The sequence below is a fragment of the Pundamilia nyererei genome, unplaced genomic scaffold (assembly GCF_000239375.1).
Source record: "Pundamilia nyererei isolate P.nyererei 1_Seehausen unplaced genomic scaffold, PunNye1.0 scaffold00076, whole genome shotgun sequence".
In the NCBI taxonomy this organism is placed as follows: Eukaryota; Metazoa; Chordata; class Actinopteri; order Cichliformes; family Cichlidae; genus Pundamilia; species Pundamilia nyererei.
Window position 1 is genome coordinate 2273378 of NW_005187477.1, and position 12765 is coordinate 2286142.

Genomic DNA, 12765 nt, shown 5'->3' on the forward strand with positions numbered 1-12765 from the left:
TCTCACAGGGAGGAGCATTATGGGTATTCAGCCATCAAGTTCATTTCCTAATCAGATCCTCCTGGGCTGAAGGCCAGCATAGCAACACCATCAGTCTGGAATCTGCAGCAGGTTCTCCAGGAAGCTCCAAGACCTAAAACCAAACCCTAATCCTTTAAAACAGGTGAATGCATCGCATGACGCAGCGCTGTGTGTTTAAAACACAGCACGCGCTCACTCTGCTGCTAAAAACCAGAAACCTTCAACAAGCAGCGACATGTCGCGCTTCCTCTGACACATGTGCTGGACCCAGAACCGGCTTTGAATAACTGACAGGCACTCCCAGCTCACACTCAACACTCGTGTAAGCCGAATAGAAACAGAATTAAGTTTGCTGATTGAAAATAAGAAAACACGAACACTGTGAGTCACGGGACATTTACGAGTCGACTCTGATCTGTGTTAAAGCTTGCTGGTTAACCTTTAGCCGCTTTTACCTGCTGGTTCTGGGTTGTGTGTCTGACTGAGTCTGTTTCCAGCAGCTGTTGTTTTCAGAGGATCACTGTCGCACACAACAGACCCGCTCAGAGCAAAGCTCTTTCAAATAAAGTTCTCTGGAAAAATGAAAACTTCCTGGTAAAAATAGGTGTGTGTTTTTGACTTGCAAATGAGGAACGGTGCTGCATGCAGGACGTCAGCACAGCAGCAACCACCAGCTTCCTCCACCGCCCTCCCTCTCTCTGTGTGGCCTGGCCTTGCTCATATAAACTGTGCAGAAGGAAGTCATAAAGGGTTTCTCACAGATTCTCCGTGAAGACGCGCAGACGGGACAGTGCTGCAGGTAAGCCTGCTGTTTCTACCCCACCTCACCGATATGCTTACATGTCACATGTCTGGCCTTTAAACGCTGTGATTAGCAGCTATATTTACACAGAACCTGTTGGTATTAGTGTGTCTGCTCACAGATCTGAAAGTGTGAAAACAGTGAAAAAAGGAAAATGTTTTCTGGTTTCGGGATGAGAATGTAGCGACGGGAGCTTCTCTTCCTGTGGTTTCACTGCTCGCGGCGCGCACAAGCTTGTGTCTCACAGGTGGCATCTTTAATGTGGTTCAGTGGTTCCTGGCCTGCAGGCTGCACAGAGGTGCAAACATCCAAACATCTGCTTTCCTCTGCTGTCCATCATTAATGAGAACCATGGATGTGAGCGTTTTAGCTGCGAGGTAACTGATTGGTTATTGGCTGTGTTTGTGTGCTGTCGCCTCACAGTAAGAAGGTGTCCCCGTGGCTGTGAGGGTCCCATCAGGGCTCTCTGGCGCCCCCCTCCCCGGTCTGGAGACACGTGTGCTGGAGTAAGTGGATACGAGGCATCACGCCGTCTGGGTGTGATTTATACCCTACACGCTGTTTGCTCACTGAAAGCTTCTAATATGGTGGACTGCACCGCAGCTCTTTGATGATGAGGCCAGTTGATGTGAATTTGTGGCAGATTGACGCAACGCTCTTTTTACTGGTCACCACAGCAACCCTCGACCTCCTCCCATCGTCCGCTTGTCGGGCCTGATCTGCACTTCGGCGCCGAGTGTGGCCGACATCACGGCTGCTGTTTCTACTCGTGCTGGTGTTTAATGTGCAACAAAAACATGAAACGCTGGGACGTCTTGTACTTGGTTATTTTCGTGGTCAAACATTTGTCCCTCAGGATTTTCCACTTTGTTGTTTTTCCCTCACGTCCATACCGACAGTCTGATCTCCCTCTGGGAATGGGCTGACGTCCTTATACTGATGCTGTGATGAGTATTTCTAATATTGAGACCATGATTGTTGACCTCTCACTGATACATTTGAAATCTGTGGTTGAAAAAGTAGCTGGAAATGCAGCGGAGTGTGGATGGTCTGCGGGCTGCGTCGACCCAACGTGTACCTGCATCTCTCGTGAGGTGCAGACGGATTCACGCAGGTACGGCGTAGATTCCTGCTGAAGCACAAATCCTCCCTGTCGACCACACACAGACACCACAGTGATGTTTGAGGACAGGTTTAGTTGTCAGTGACATGTCAGTGAGTCTTCTGGGAGACATTACCGGTGGGGACGCAGCGTTGTGACTAGGGCTGCCACGATTAGTCGACTATCAAAATCGTCGACGTGTCGTTTGAAGCTTTGTAAGATCCCAAAAGACGCAGGAATAAGTAGCAGGGTTTAAGAGTGTAATAACAGACTGGAACAGAAGATGGCAGCACTGCATGTGCAAGGATGCCAGCTGCCGTTAAACCACAAAGAAGAAGAAACTGTCCCAGAATTCATAGCGCAGCCCAGCTCAGTCTCCAACAATGGCGGCAGCTAGTTAGTTTTAATGTTACTCTTATTATTCTTTCTGGGTCACAAAATAAACGTTTAACATATTTTCAGGGAGAATGTAGCTGTGTAAACCTCAAATATCTGCTCAGTTTATCAAGACACCGCATATATTCAAAAGCGCTCCGACGTTTTCGGAGACGTCTGTTACCCACTAGCTCGTTAGCTAGCCGGGGGCTAGGCTAACTAGAGCCGTGAGAACACCGGACTCCCGGCAAATCATTTTCAAACCCACCGCCGTCTTTCACTACTCAGGTTAAACATGATATATGAGTCACTTAGATAACTTAAAATTTTATTGTTTGGCTTTCTTTAGTATTTTATTTGTTCCTGAGTAAATCGGTTTGGCTGAGATTAAAGTTATAGTTTTTACACAGCTGAATAAACGTCAAGCAGACAGCTGATTATCAGAAGTGTGAGATGCTCCAGAATTTACTCCAGTGTCCTGTTATATTTTAGAAAGCAAGGAGTTTATTAAACTTCACCGAAACAATCTGCAGATTTAATAAACTATCATCTTGTCTTTATTGTTAGTTAGCACCTTAAACACTTAAAGCTGTAAGCTAATGATAGTTATATAAGAGCAGATGCTGCTGGTGCAATAAGCTGTACGTTTTACCTCCAATGGATGATGATCTGATTAGTCGACTATCAGAACGAGGTTTCACCAGAGAAAATAGACCCTCTCTGCGCGTGAAACTTTGCTGCTGATGTGTCACATCTGGAAATAGTTTTTTAAACAATGTTTTCTTTGCCAATAAAAAGATTCTCATGAAGTTTCGATAAGCGGTGGCTGCTGTTTCTCTGTAACTGGGTCGCACTGTGGTAACTAAGCCGCTGTGACCACAAGCTGCAGCTTCGCGGTGCTGATGTAACAGAGCAGAGAGAGCACTGAGCTGATTGGTCAGGAGAGAAACGTCAGAGCTGGAAATATCTGCAGTCACAATCACAAACAGATTGAGGTTTCATTTACTTTAAAGCCACTGTGTGTTCAAATACAAACGTTAGCGTGAAGGGACAAACAGGGCGAGTTCTGCATGTTTGCCAACAGCTGCGTCACATGACCACACATACCTGAACTGGAAACACCTGTAAGGAAAACAACAGCCCCAACCCTGCAGATGATGGCGTCTGCTGTTTCAGCCTTAGTTTGAAAGTCCTGCAGGGTCACCTGTGCGATTAGAAACAGAAAACGGCGTCGACCTGTCGCACAGACACGAGCGTTTCAGCCCTCAGGGCCACGCACAGGACCCAAAGCCCTCGTTTAACAGAGCAGTGAAGTCAGAGCGATAAACAGGCCGACAGCACAAAGCCCACATCGACATCCGTGAGGCCAACGCCTCGGTCAGAGCGTAGACTACAGGCTGAATTCTTCAAATGGAAACGTATCGACTTACATACACTCGCTGAACATTTTCCTAAAAAACCCCACTGTGGAAAAAACGATTGTGGACAGCGAGCGATGAAACTGATAACTAGTTTGAAAGCAGCGTGCAGTCGTTTGTCTGAGGTCAAACTCGCTTATTTCCCTGTTTCTGCTGTACTCAGTATGGGCTTTTGATTTGCTGCCAAATGCAGTGACCTGATTGGTCAGATGTGTTTGTTCGTCTCTGAAGACTCAAGTTTGGTTTCACGTTCCTCCTGCAAAATTGCACAGTCGGTGTGAACGGCCACATCAACAGGCGTGAAACATCAGCTCAGATTTCGAGTGTGTGAAGGTCTGCAGAGTTTAAGAGGGGGTGTGGGCCCGCCGGTCCTCTCAGTCACACGAGTGAAACCTCAGCATCAGCTGATTTTATATTAGCTGCTCAGAGAGGGAGGGAGACCTCTGTGGAGAAATCAATCATCCCTTCTTCTAGAACAGGGCTGCCCAATCCCAGTCCTCGAGAGCTACTATCCTGCAGCTTTTAGATGCATCTCTGCTCCAACACAGCTGAATCAAATGGTTTGATTACCTCTTCAGCATGCCATCGTGTTTGGCAAAGGCCTGATAACAAGCCATTCATTGGATTCGGGTGTGTGGGAACAAGGATGCATCTAAAAGCTGCAGGACGGTAGCTCTCGAGGACCAGGATTGGGCACCCCTGTTCTAGAATAATGATGATGATGATACGCGGCTGCCTGTTGCTGTGGTGTTTGCTCTGCAGCCCTCACAGGTTCATATCAGACATGTGTGTCGTGGTCCTGAGTGTTCTGACTCAGTGTTTGTGGTTAATTTATTTTCTCTTTTATTCTTTTTCATGGTTTTGGTTCTGCTTGTGTTACAGTCTCAGTTTCTGTTTGTCTTCCCCGTGTCCCTCGTAGAGTCCCTCTGTCTCCTTAGACAGTCGTGTCTCTATGTCTCAGCTCTCATCTTTGTCTTTGATAGTCTTGTGTTTCCTGTTTTACTTTGAAAGTCTCATGTCAGTGTATCTAGGCTGTATCCCAATTCAGGGTCTGCAGCCTCAACGATCCTCAAGGGCCACGTACTCAAAGACCGCTAAGGCCGGAAGTGCGAGGCTTGTGTAATGGGACGGTCTAGCCTCCGTTGCGCTGCCCTGGTTGCCTAGCAACCATGATACTAACAGCTGGAAACGTGTCATACAGCTGTGTTTGACAGAAATGAAGGAGAAATCTTTTGTTCATGTGTTTGTTTCTACATGAGCTTTGATCATTCTCTGATTAAGCTCAGCTATCGAACGACGTAAATTTTAAAGTAAAGGCTTTAAAACCAAGTTAGTACAAACGTCACTGATGTCACATGACTTTGCCGACATGTGGCCAACAGTAAGGTTTTAATGTTCTTAGTTATTAAACATTTGCACATCAATAAGTGACATCATATTCAGTACTTAAAGTTTACTCTTCGGCCGCCCCTCATCCGCTGTTTTTTTTCGGCAAAATTATCCACACCCACCGCCGTGCTATGCATTCTGGGATATGTTGGGCCACGAAGTCTACACCGCCACGTCCTTAAAATTCAGGGAAATGAAGGACGCATTTGAGGGCCGCATTTCGAGCAGCCTTTGAATTGGGACAGCCTTCGTCGCTTCACTGTGATGTAATCGGCCTTAAAATGCGGCCTTTAAGGCTGCAGACCCTGAATTGGGATACAGCCCTAGCTTTGCTTCCCCTCGTCTTATTATGTGTGATTAGTCCCAGCTGTGCTTCCCTCCTGTTTCCGGTTCCTGCTCCCTTGTGTATTTCAGCGCTGTGTTCTCCTTTGTCGTGTCGTACGTCTCCTGTGTGTTTCCTCCGTGGTCCTCGTTTCCTGTGGCCTTGGTTTACCAGCTTCTAGTTGTTATGCTTTGTTTCTTGTTTCCTGTATTTGAGTTTTTCACAGCGCAGTGAAAGCTGCCTCCTTCAGTTCCTCTGTGTCCTGTGAGTCCTGCATTTGGGTCCACTCTCCTGCCTGCCACACAGCAAACGTGACTGTGTGAGGTTTAGGATTCAGAGCCGTGGTGAAGGCCAGTAGAAGCAGGCAGAGCGGGACTTCCTCTGGCCTCATGGCGGCTCCTGGGCTTTACCCTGACATATGTTGGTCCTGGTTTATCGGGCCGGGGCTTTGCAGACGTAACGACCTGTAAGGACAGAAGATGGAACGTGTGGAGGAGGAGGCCTTGGTTACGATGCTGTCAGTGATCGGGGTCAGGCTATGAAGATGAGCCGGCTTCTGTTTAGGTTCACGAAACTTCCCACACCTGCCCGTCATCGTGTGAATGCAGTGATCTTTCCGCTTCAGTAACAACAACATCATTAAAAAAGTGGAACACATGAAACAAACACTGTGCAATAAAAGCACAGACGGGTGCTGATCTGAGGTCAGATAAGCTCATGATAGTAAGTAGGTCAACGCAGTCTAGCAGGATCCTTCCTGCGTCTCTGACCTGTGAAGAGACGGGCCGATGAAAAGATAAGAGCGATCGGTTCTGTGAGGTCACATATCGTCGCATCGATGAGGAGATCAGACCGACAGCCCTCCTCCTCCTCCTCCGGGAGGAAAGTCTGAGCCGCTGTGATCGTCAGGAGGAGACGCGCTGCTCTGTGAGAGGCACAGGTGATTTAATGATCATCATCACGCCACATGTTGCTGACTTTGACAGAGACGAGTGCAGTAACGCAGCTGCTGCTGTCAGCTGTCAGCTGTCCTGTTTGCTGCACAGCTACGAGGCCGTGTTTGCAGCGCAGAAAAACTGCAGTGACAGACCATTGTGTCACTGTACAGGTGTGTCAGGTGTACAACGCAACCGCCAACACATCTCACAGAAGAGATGAGAAGTTACACCGAAGGAAACAAATCTGTGGTTCTGGAAACACGTCCACTCTGTGTTTACCACACGGGTTATGACACACATCAATGATATTTACAAGGTTTTCTAAAGTGACTTTCATTTGCTGATGATGTGACTGTTTTGGGCTGTGGTGAGAATCTGAGCCGCACCTCCACAGGATTTAAAAATGGCTTGATATAAATAAACATGATAAGGTAAAAAATCAGATTCAGGTCAAACAGAAACGTCACATTAATCATGTTGTAAATAAAAAAAACCCTCAGTGACCTTTTAGAGGTGAAAAGAGCGTCGCTGATGTGTGACGCAGGAGTTTACGGGACGACCACAGCACGTTTCTCCACATCCACACAGTGCGTGGCGTAGAGTCGCCGCCCCAGACGGCATCATAGCATCATTCTTTCTAATCACAGGCGCGGTCGAGTGATGTCATCACTATTGAGCACAAAAATAAGACCTGGTGTCAAATATTAACATAAGTATCTGCAAATGTTAGAAAAAAGCATGTGTGGGCACGTTAATATGGAATTAAAACAATGTTAGAATAGAATAGAATAGAATAGAATAGAATAGAATAGAATAGAATCATCCTTTAATTGGGGGGAAATGTGGGTGTCACAGCAGCCAGAAAGACACAAATACAAACAAACAGGACACAGGACAGAAACATACACAGTTTTTACATATTTACATCGAGGGCGATGGTTACCAAAAACAGAGTCCTGCACCCTTATTAAATAAAATAAACTTAAATACAGTTAAGAGGCAAACCCTGGTTGTAGTGTGAATCGGTTGATAAAATAGTGCAAGTTGCAGCGCAGATGTAAACATCTGTGTTTGTTGGTACAGTCTGACGGCTGCAGGGAGGAAGGAGCTGTCCTGTGTGAATATGGCTTAAATGATGAAATATCATTCCAGCAGGTCAGCTTCTCCTCACCTGTTCAGCATGTATGTAGTTTGAGTTTCTCTTTGTATCCGTTTGCTGCTCACGGTGTGATCTATGTTCACATGTTTGAATCTGGTCTGGATGGAGGTCTGTATTAGAAAAATCCCAGTTACCTCTGTTTCCTCTGCATCAGCGTTGTTGCTGTTTTTAAATATCCAGTTTCTTTGGCCGTCTGTGATTTTCGCCGCCTTTCACCACAAGTTTTTGTTTTGGTTATTACTAAAAGCTTCCTCTTATTTAGCATCACATTTGTTCAGGTGGCGTGAGAGCAGCAGCCTCCTGAAAAAGGCACGATTGGTAACCATGTGTTGTACCACTTCCCTTTTAGCCTTCAGCAGTTCCCGTGGTGACCGTCTCTGTTTTAACCGCCGTCTAACCCGGGTTGGTCTTTCCAGACCTGGAAACATGGCAGCTTCGACCTTCGACCCCTCCGGAAACAACAACAGTAACTCCAGCTGTTATGAAGACATCCAGGACACTTCAGCCCACATCTTCTTCATGGTGATCTACACCCTGGTGTTTCTGGTGAGTCGCTGTCCTCTCTGTCTTCATGATGTGGCAGAAAATAAATATTAAACTTTGACTAAATGATGCAAACCTCCTTCCTGTCCCTCCCGTGTCTGCAGGTCGGTTTGTTCCTCAACGGTTTCACCCTGAACGTTTACTTCTTCAGGGGTCAGCGGCACGTGTCCAGCGTCACCCTCTTCCTGAAGAACCTGGCAGCGGCCGACTTCCTCATCAGCCTCTGCCTCCCTTTGCGAATTATGAAGTACGCCAACATTAAGTCTGAGATCATCCGCAAGGTCTACTGCAACTTCGGTGCCTCGGCCTTCTACCTGAACATGTACGCCAGCATCATGTTCATGGGCTTCATCGCTGCTAACAGGTGGGAACGTAATCAGGACACTCCAGGGGTCCGACAAAGGACTGCACACAACTGAGGCAAACATGCGAAAGCAGGGAAAAAACAGGCGTTAGAGAGAAGAGAGGACTTTAAATAATCAGATGAGACCCAGCAGGGAACAGAGGACAGGTGGAGACAATCTCAAAGGACAGAAAGAAAACTACAAAAAACCACAAAAAACAGGGAACAGAGAGGGAACGAAAACAGACGCCAAAAGTCAAAAAAACCCCAACAATCCAAAACAAAGCTGAGCGAGATGACGACGCCGAGGCTGTAACACGTTTGTGTCTGCTGTAAACATTTTCAGCGCACCAACAGCCGATGGGATGTGGGTTCTTACCTTGTGGTAGATGATTGTCATCACTCTGTGTCAACTTAAATTTCAAGGAAATCGAACGTGGTTACGTTTGTCTGGCTTTTATTCAGGTCATGGCACCGAGCTGAGCGCCACCTGCATACATGACAGATTCTTTTTGTAAAAACCATAAACGGTCCACAATGTGCAGGCGCGCCGCGGCGATTAGTGCCATCGCCCGAGAACTAGGTCACAGCAGCATGAGTAGGGTTCAAATCCAGTGTGGCGTTTGCGCGTTACCTCTCCAGGTACCCCGGAGTCCAAAAATACAACCCTAACCTGATCCTGGGCGGGGCGGTGCTCACCAGGTGGATCGTAAGACTTTTTAACATCCACCAGGTGAGCAGTGAATCACTTAGGAGGGCTACCATGTATTTTATGAACTCATGTGGCCACAGTTCATCTGGCTTCTCAGCTAAACAGGAGGAAATTACAGGTACAGATGTAGACATGAGCCTGATCCTAGCAGCTGTCAGTTCACCTGAGGGCGGTCAGTGCGACGCTGCGTGTTGTCTCTGCAGCTGCACAAAGGTATCAGCAGGATACTGTCATACGTGTTTGAAAAGCAAAGGATGTGGTCTCGATGCTACTTCTGCCTCCGTGGTCAGAGCTGAAGCAGCAGAATGAAATCAACAGCAGAGTTCATCACGGACTCAGCACGTTTGCACATATTACACAAACACGCACACATCAAAAGGGTCATTTAAGTAGTGAAACACCACCATCGGTGCATTTGCATTTAACATTTGTGTACGATCGACTTTGCTTAAACCACTGTGGTGCATCTCCACTCGATCTCGGCTGTTACTGCTGGACCTGAAAAGTTTTAGACCCACTCTGAGACGGACCAATGGAAAACCCCAAACCCAGGAAAGCTGAAACAGCCAGATGACCGTATTTTTCGGACCATAAGGTGCACTGGATTATAAGGCGCATTCAGCGAAACAAAACAGTCAGATAAGTCAAACTTTACTCAACTCATTCTTCGTGCTTCCTCCACGTCCTCCAGGCTCCTGCCTACGATAGCCGTAATGCTCCAACAATCCAGCGGTGCAGCTTCGTAGCTTAGCAAAGTCGCACTGAAACATCTTTGACAGATGTTTGAGCGCCGTGTAGCACATAGAATCTGTTCGAGGTCAGTAAGCACAACCAGAATTCATACATAAGGCACACTGCCAATTTTTGAGAAAATTAAAGGATTTTAAGCGCGCCTTATAGTCCGACAAATACGGTAGATCACGTGTTCACACCCCTGTCAGACTCAGTGAACCCATACAGCGCTGTATCCCTGTCACAGTGAGTTTAATAAGAGGCGGCTCCAGTTTGAATCACACAGATCTGGATCTGGTAACAGTGTGAGTCCAAACAACTCTGGACATGAAGTAGTTTTCAAAGTTTGGGGGAACAGACTAGAATCTAGTTATCAGTCTACTTTGAAATGTCAATCATCAGCCATGTCCCTGTGAATAAAGGGTTTCCTGTCTTCATTGAAATGCTCCCTCTCCTCCTGCCTTCCTGAAGAGGAAGTCTTTGTGCGTAAAGCTTATAGGTTAAAGCTTTTCTTTGGGGCATAATCATCCAACAGGCAGTGGCTGCAGACACGGTGGAAAGTGCAGGCTGGGAGAACATGAGTCCACACTGGATGAACATGCTTAGTCTTTGGTTTTCAGGAGGTGAAAGAGTTGGTTTGATTCACACACTGATAGCTCTCTCCTCCCTGCAGGTACCTGAAGATCGTCCACCCTTTGGGAAATCACATGCTGCAGACAGTACGAGGTGCTAAGATAACATCCATCCTAACCTGGGTCTTCCTCATCACTGTGACGAGCTCCTACATCCTGGTCTCTCTTATAACAGAAAAGCCGGTATATGAAACACTAACAAAAGTGAGCTGTGATGAGATGCACAGTAAAGAGCTCAATGTGCTTTACAAAATCATCCACGTCTTCTCGGCCACCATCTTTGTAACCGTCCTCGTCTGCCTGGTTTTCTTCTACTACAAAACCTCTCGCAAGCTTTCAGTGGCACAGGAGAAGCAGCCTGCGTCTATCGGGTCCAAGAAGCTCGCCAGATCACGCAGAAACATGTTGGTGCTGGTCAGCGTCTTCTGCGTCTGCTTTGTCCCCTACCACCTGGTTCGTCTTCCTTACGCCTACACATCCAAGACCAGCAACTGTTCGTGGAGCCAGGTCTTCTTCTACGTGAAGGAAATGGCGGTCTTTGTGTCAGTTCTCAACGTTTGCCTGGACCCGCTCATCTACTTCATCTTCTGCAAGGCCTTCCGGGCCAGGTTGAGCCTCAAGAATGCACTAGCCACTACAGAGGTGTCAACGGTCGCAGCGAACGCAGACAGGAGGAGCAGCGATACGCAGAGCTCCATCAAAAGGAAGCTATCGCTCACCCCAACGACAAGGACCAGCGTGCTGTAGCTTTAAGCTAGCACACGAACGACTGTGATGAATGTGAGCTTTAAAAACTGCAACTATGTGCCAAAGCTGCCTGCTGGGACCGGCTGTTTCAGGACACGGGTGGTACCACGTCGGGCTTTTCAGAGACCTGCACTGAAACGTTCCTGTTTGCTATCAAAGGCCTAAATATTAAGAAAAGTCATGTCAGTACACTGAAGTATTTTTTAATAGATGAGGAATTTCATCACTAAGCAACTATTTATCGTCTATCTTCTTTAACTCTATGACTATAAATGATCCCTGATGGACAGCTAAACTGCAAGCCAACATATCTCAGAGGTTTTGACATTTGATGACCTCCTCCTGCACTGATGTACCTTTAAAACGTCCAAACTAGCCTCTTCTCAAGCTCATTTACAGGAAGCAGTCCGATTTGGTCTCAGGTGAACTGGACCCGTAAAACCACTGCATAAAAACCCATGTGTTTAAAAAACTGTAAATATCTACATTATGTTATTGTTCACCTGAACCAGAGCCACAATTTGTATGCAAACTGCTTTGGATATAAATAAATCGAATACATTTATCACACTGAAATAAGGTTTTGTTCCCAAGCGTTAAACATTTCACTCGCTGGCCCCTCATTTGAGGTTTGACAGCGTTTTAGTAGGTAAAGGTGAAGGGGACCAGCGGCGGCTCCCGGGCCTGACAGATCCCAATGCACTAAATAGAAGTTAAAGAATTGAAGGGGGGGGGGGCACATAAATGAGAACAAACAGCTTGCAGAATTGGGGGAACCTATATATGTGAGAACCGGAGCGTGTTTGGAGGCGTGGTCCTGCTCCTGAAATTCAGATACTTCACAAGTCTCTCCAAAAAGTCAGTTTCATGCAGGCGCCAGCTTTCAGATAACTCAGTGATAAGACCACAGACGCAGGCAGAGCAACAATGACTCACTGCATCGAGAGGGGTTTTTCTACAAACATCTTTGGAAAGCCTCGGCCTCTTTATCAGGAGGAAAAGGTTTGAATTTTGACTTGCAAATGAACAAATATAGCACTTCAACACACGCACAGGCTTTTTCTGTAACTCTTCTTCCTCCCACGCCCTTCGTGTCATCACACCTTTCTGACATAAACCTGGGCCAAAGGACATCACAGTCACTGTACGCCTACCACACCAACAGTACTATGCAGAGCTGTTATATTTCTGTGCTACAAATACTGTGAATAACTCCTGTGTGCACCGAGATACGAGCTACTGTAAATGAAAGGTTAGTATTCTCCTAGAAGGTGTGAATTAAAAAGTCTGTTTTCTTAAGTGAAAATGATCAGTACAACAATGAAAACAAGATTAATTATGAGTTTAAGTGTATTCAAAGTGCAGACAGATGATCTGTTTCACTCTTCTTGCTTGGTGTTCGCTCTCTCTGCCGTACAGTATCACGCTCTCTGTGTACGGAGGAAACCTGGTCTTGTTAGGAGAGACGGCATCCATCCCACTTTGGATGGAGCAGCTCTCATTTCTAGAAATATGGACAAATTTATTAAA

At 46.6% G+C, this 12765-nt stretch overlaps 1 protein-coding gene across 2 annotated transcripts; it reads left to right on the forward strand.

Moving 5' to 3' along the window:
* The first annotated feature begins 739 nt into the window (after positions 1 to 739).
* LOC102200856 (P2Y purinoceptor 14-like) lies at positions 740 to 11799 on the forward strand. Of its 2 annotated transcripts, none has more exons than XM_013911962.1 (4): positions 740 to 820; positions 7876 to 8072; positions 8174 to 8433; positions 10530 to 11799. In XM_013911962.1, exons 2-4 carry the CDS (start codon positions 7953 to 7955, stop codon positions 11233 to 11235), a joined length of 1086 nt encoding a protein of 361 aa, XP_013767416.1. In that variant the 5' UTR covers positions 740 to 820; positions 7876 to 7952; the 3' UTR covers positions 11236 to 11799. The 2 variants fall into 2 exon arrangements, with proteins under 2 accessions (XP_013767416.1, XP_005737535.1); XM_005737478.1 differs by having other exon boundaries at positions 7943 to 8072.
* Positions 11800 to 12765: the final 966 nt, after the last annotated feature.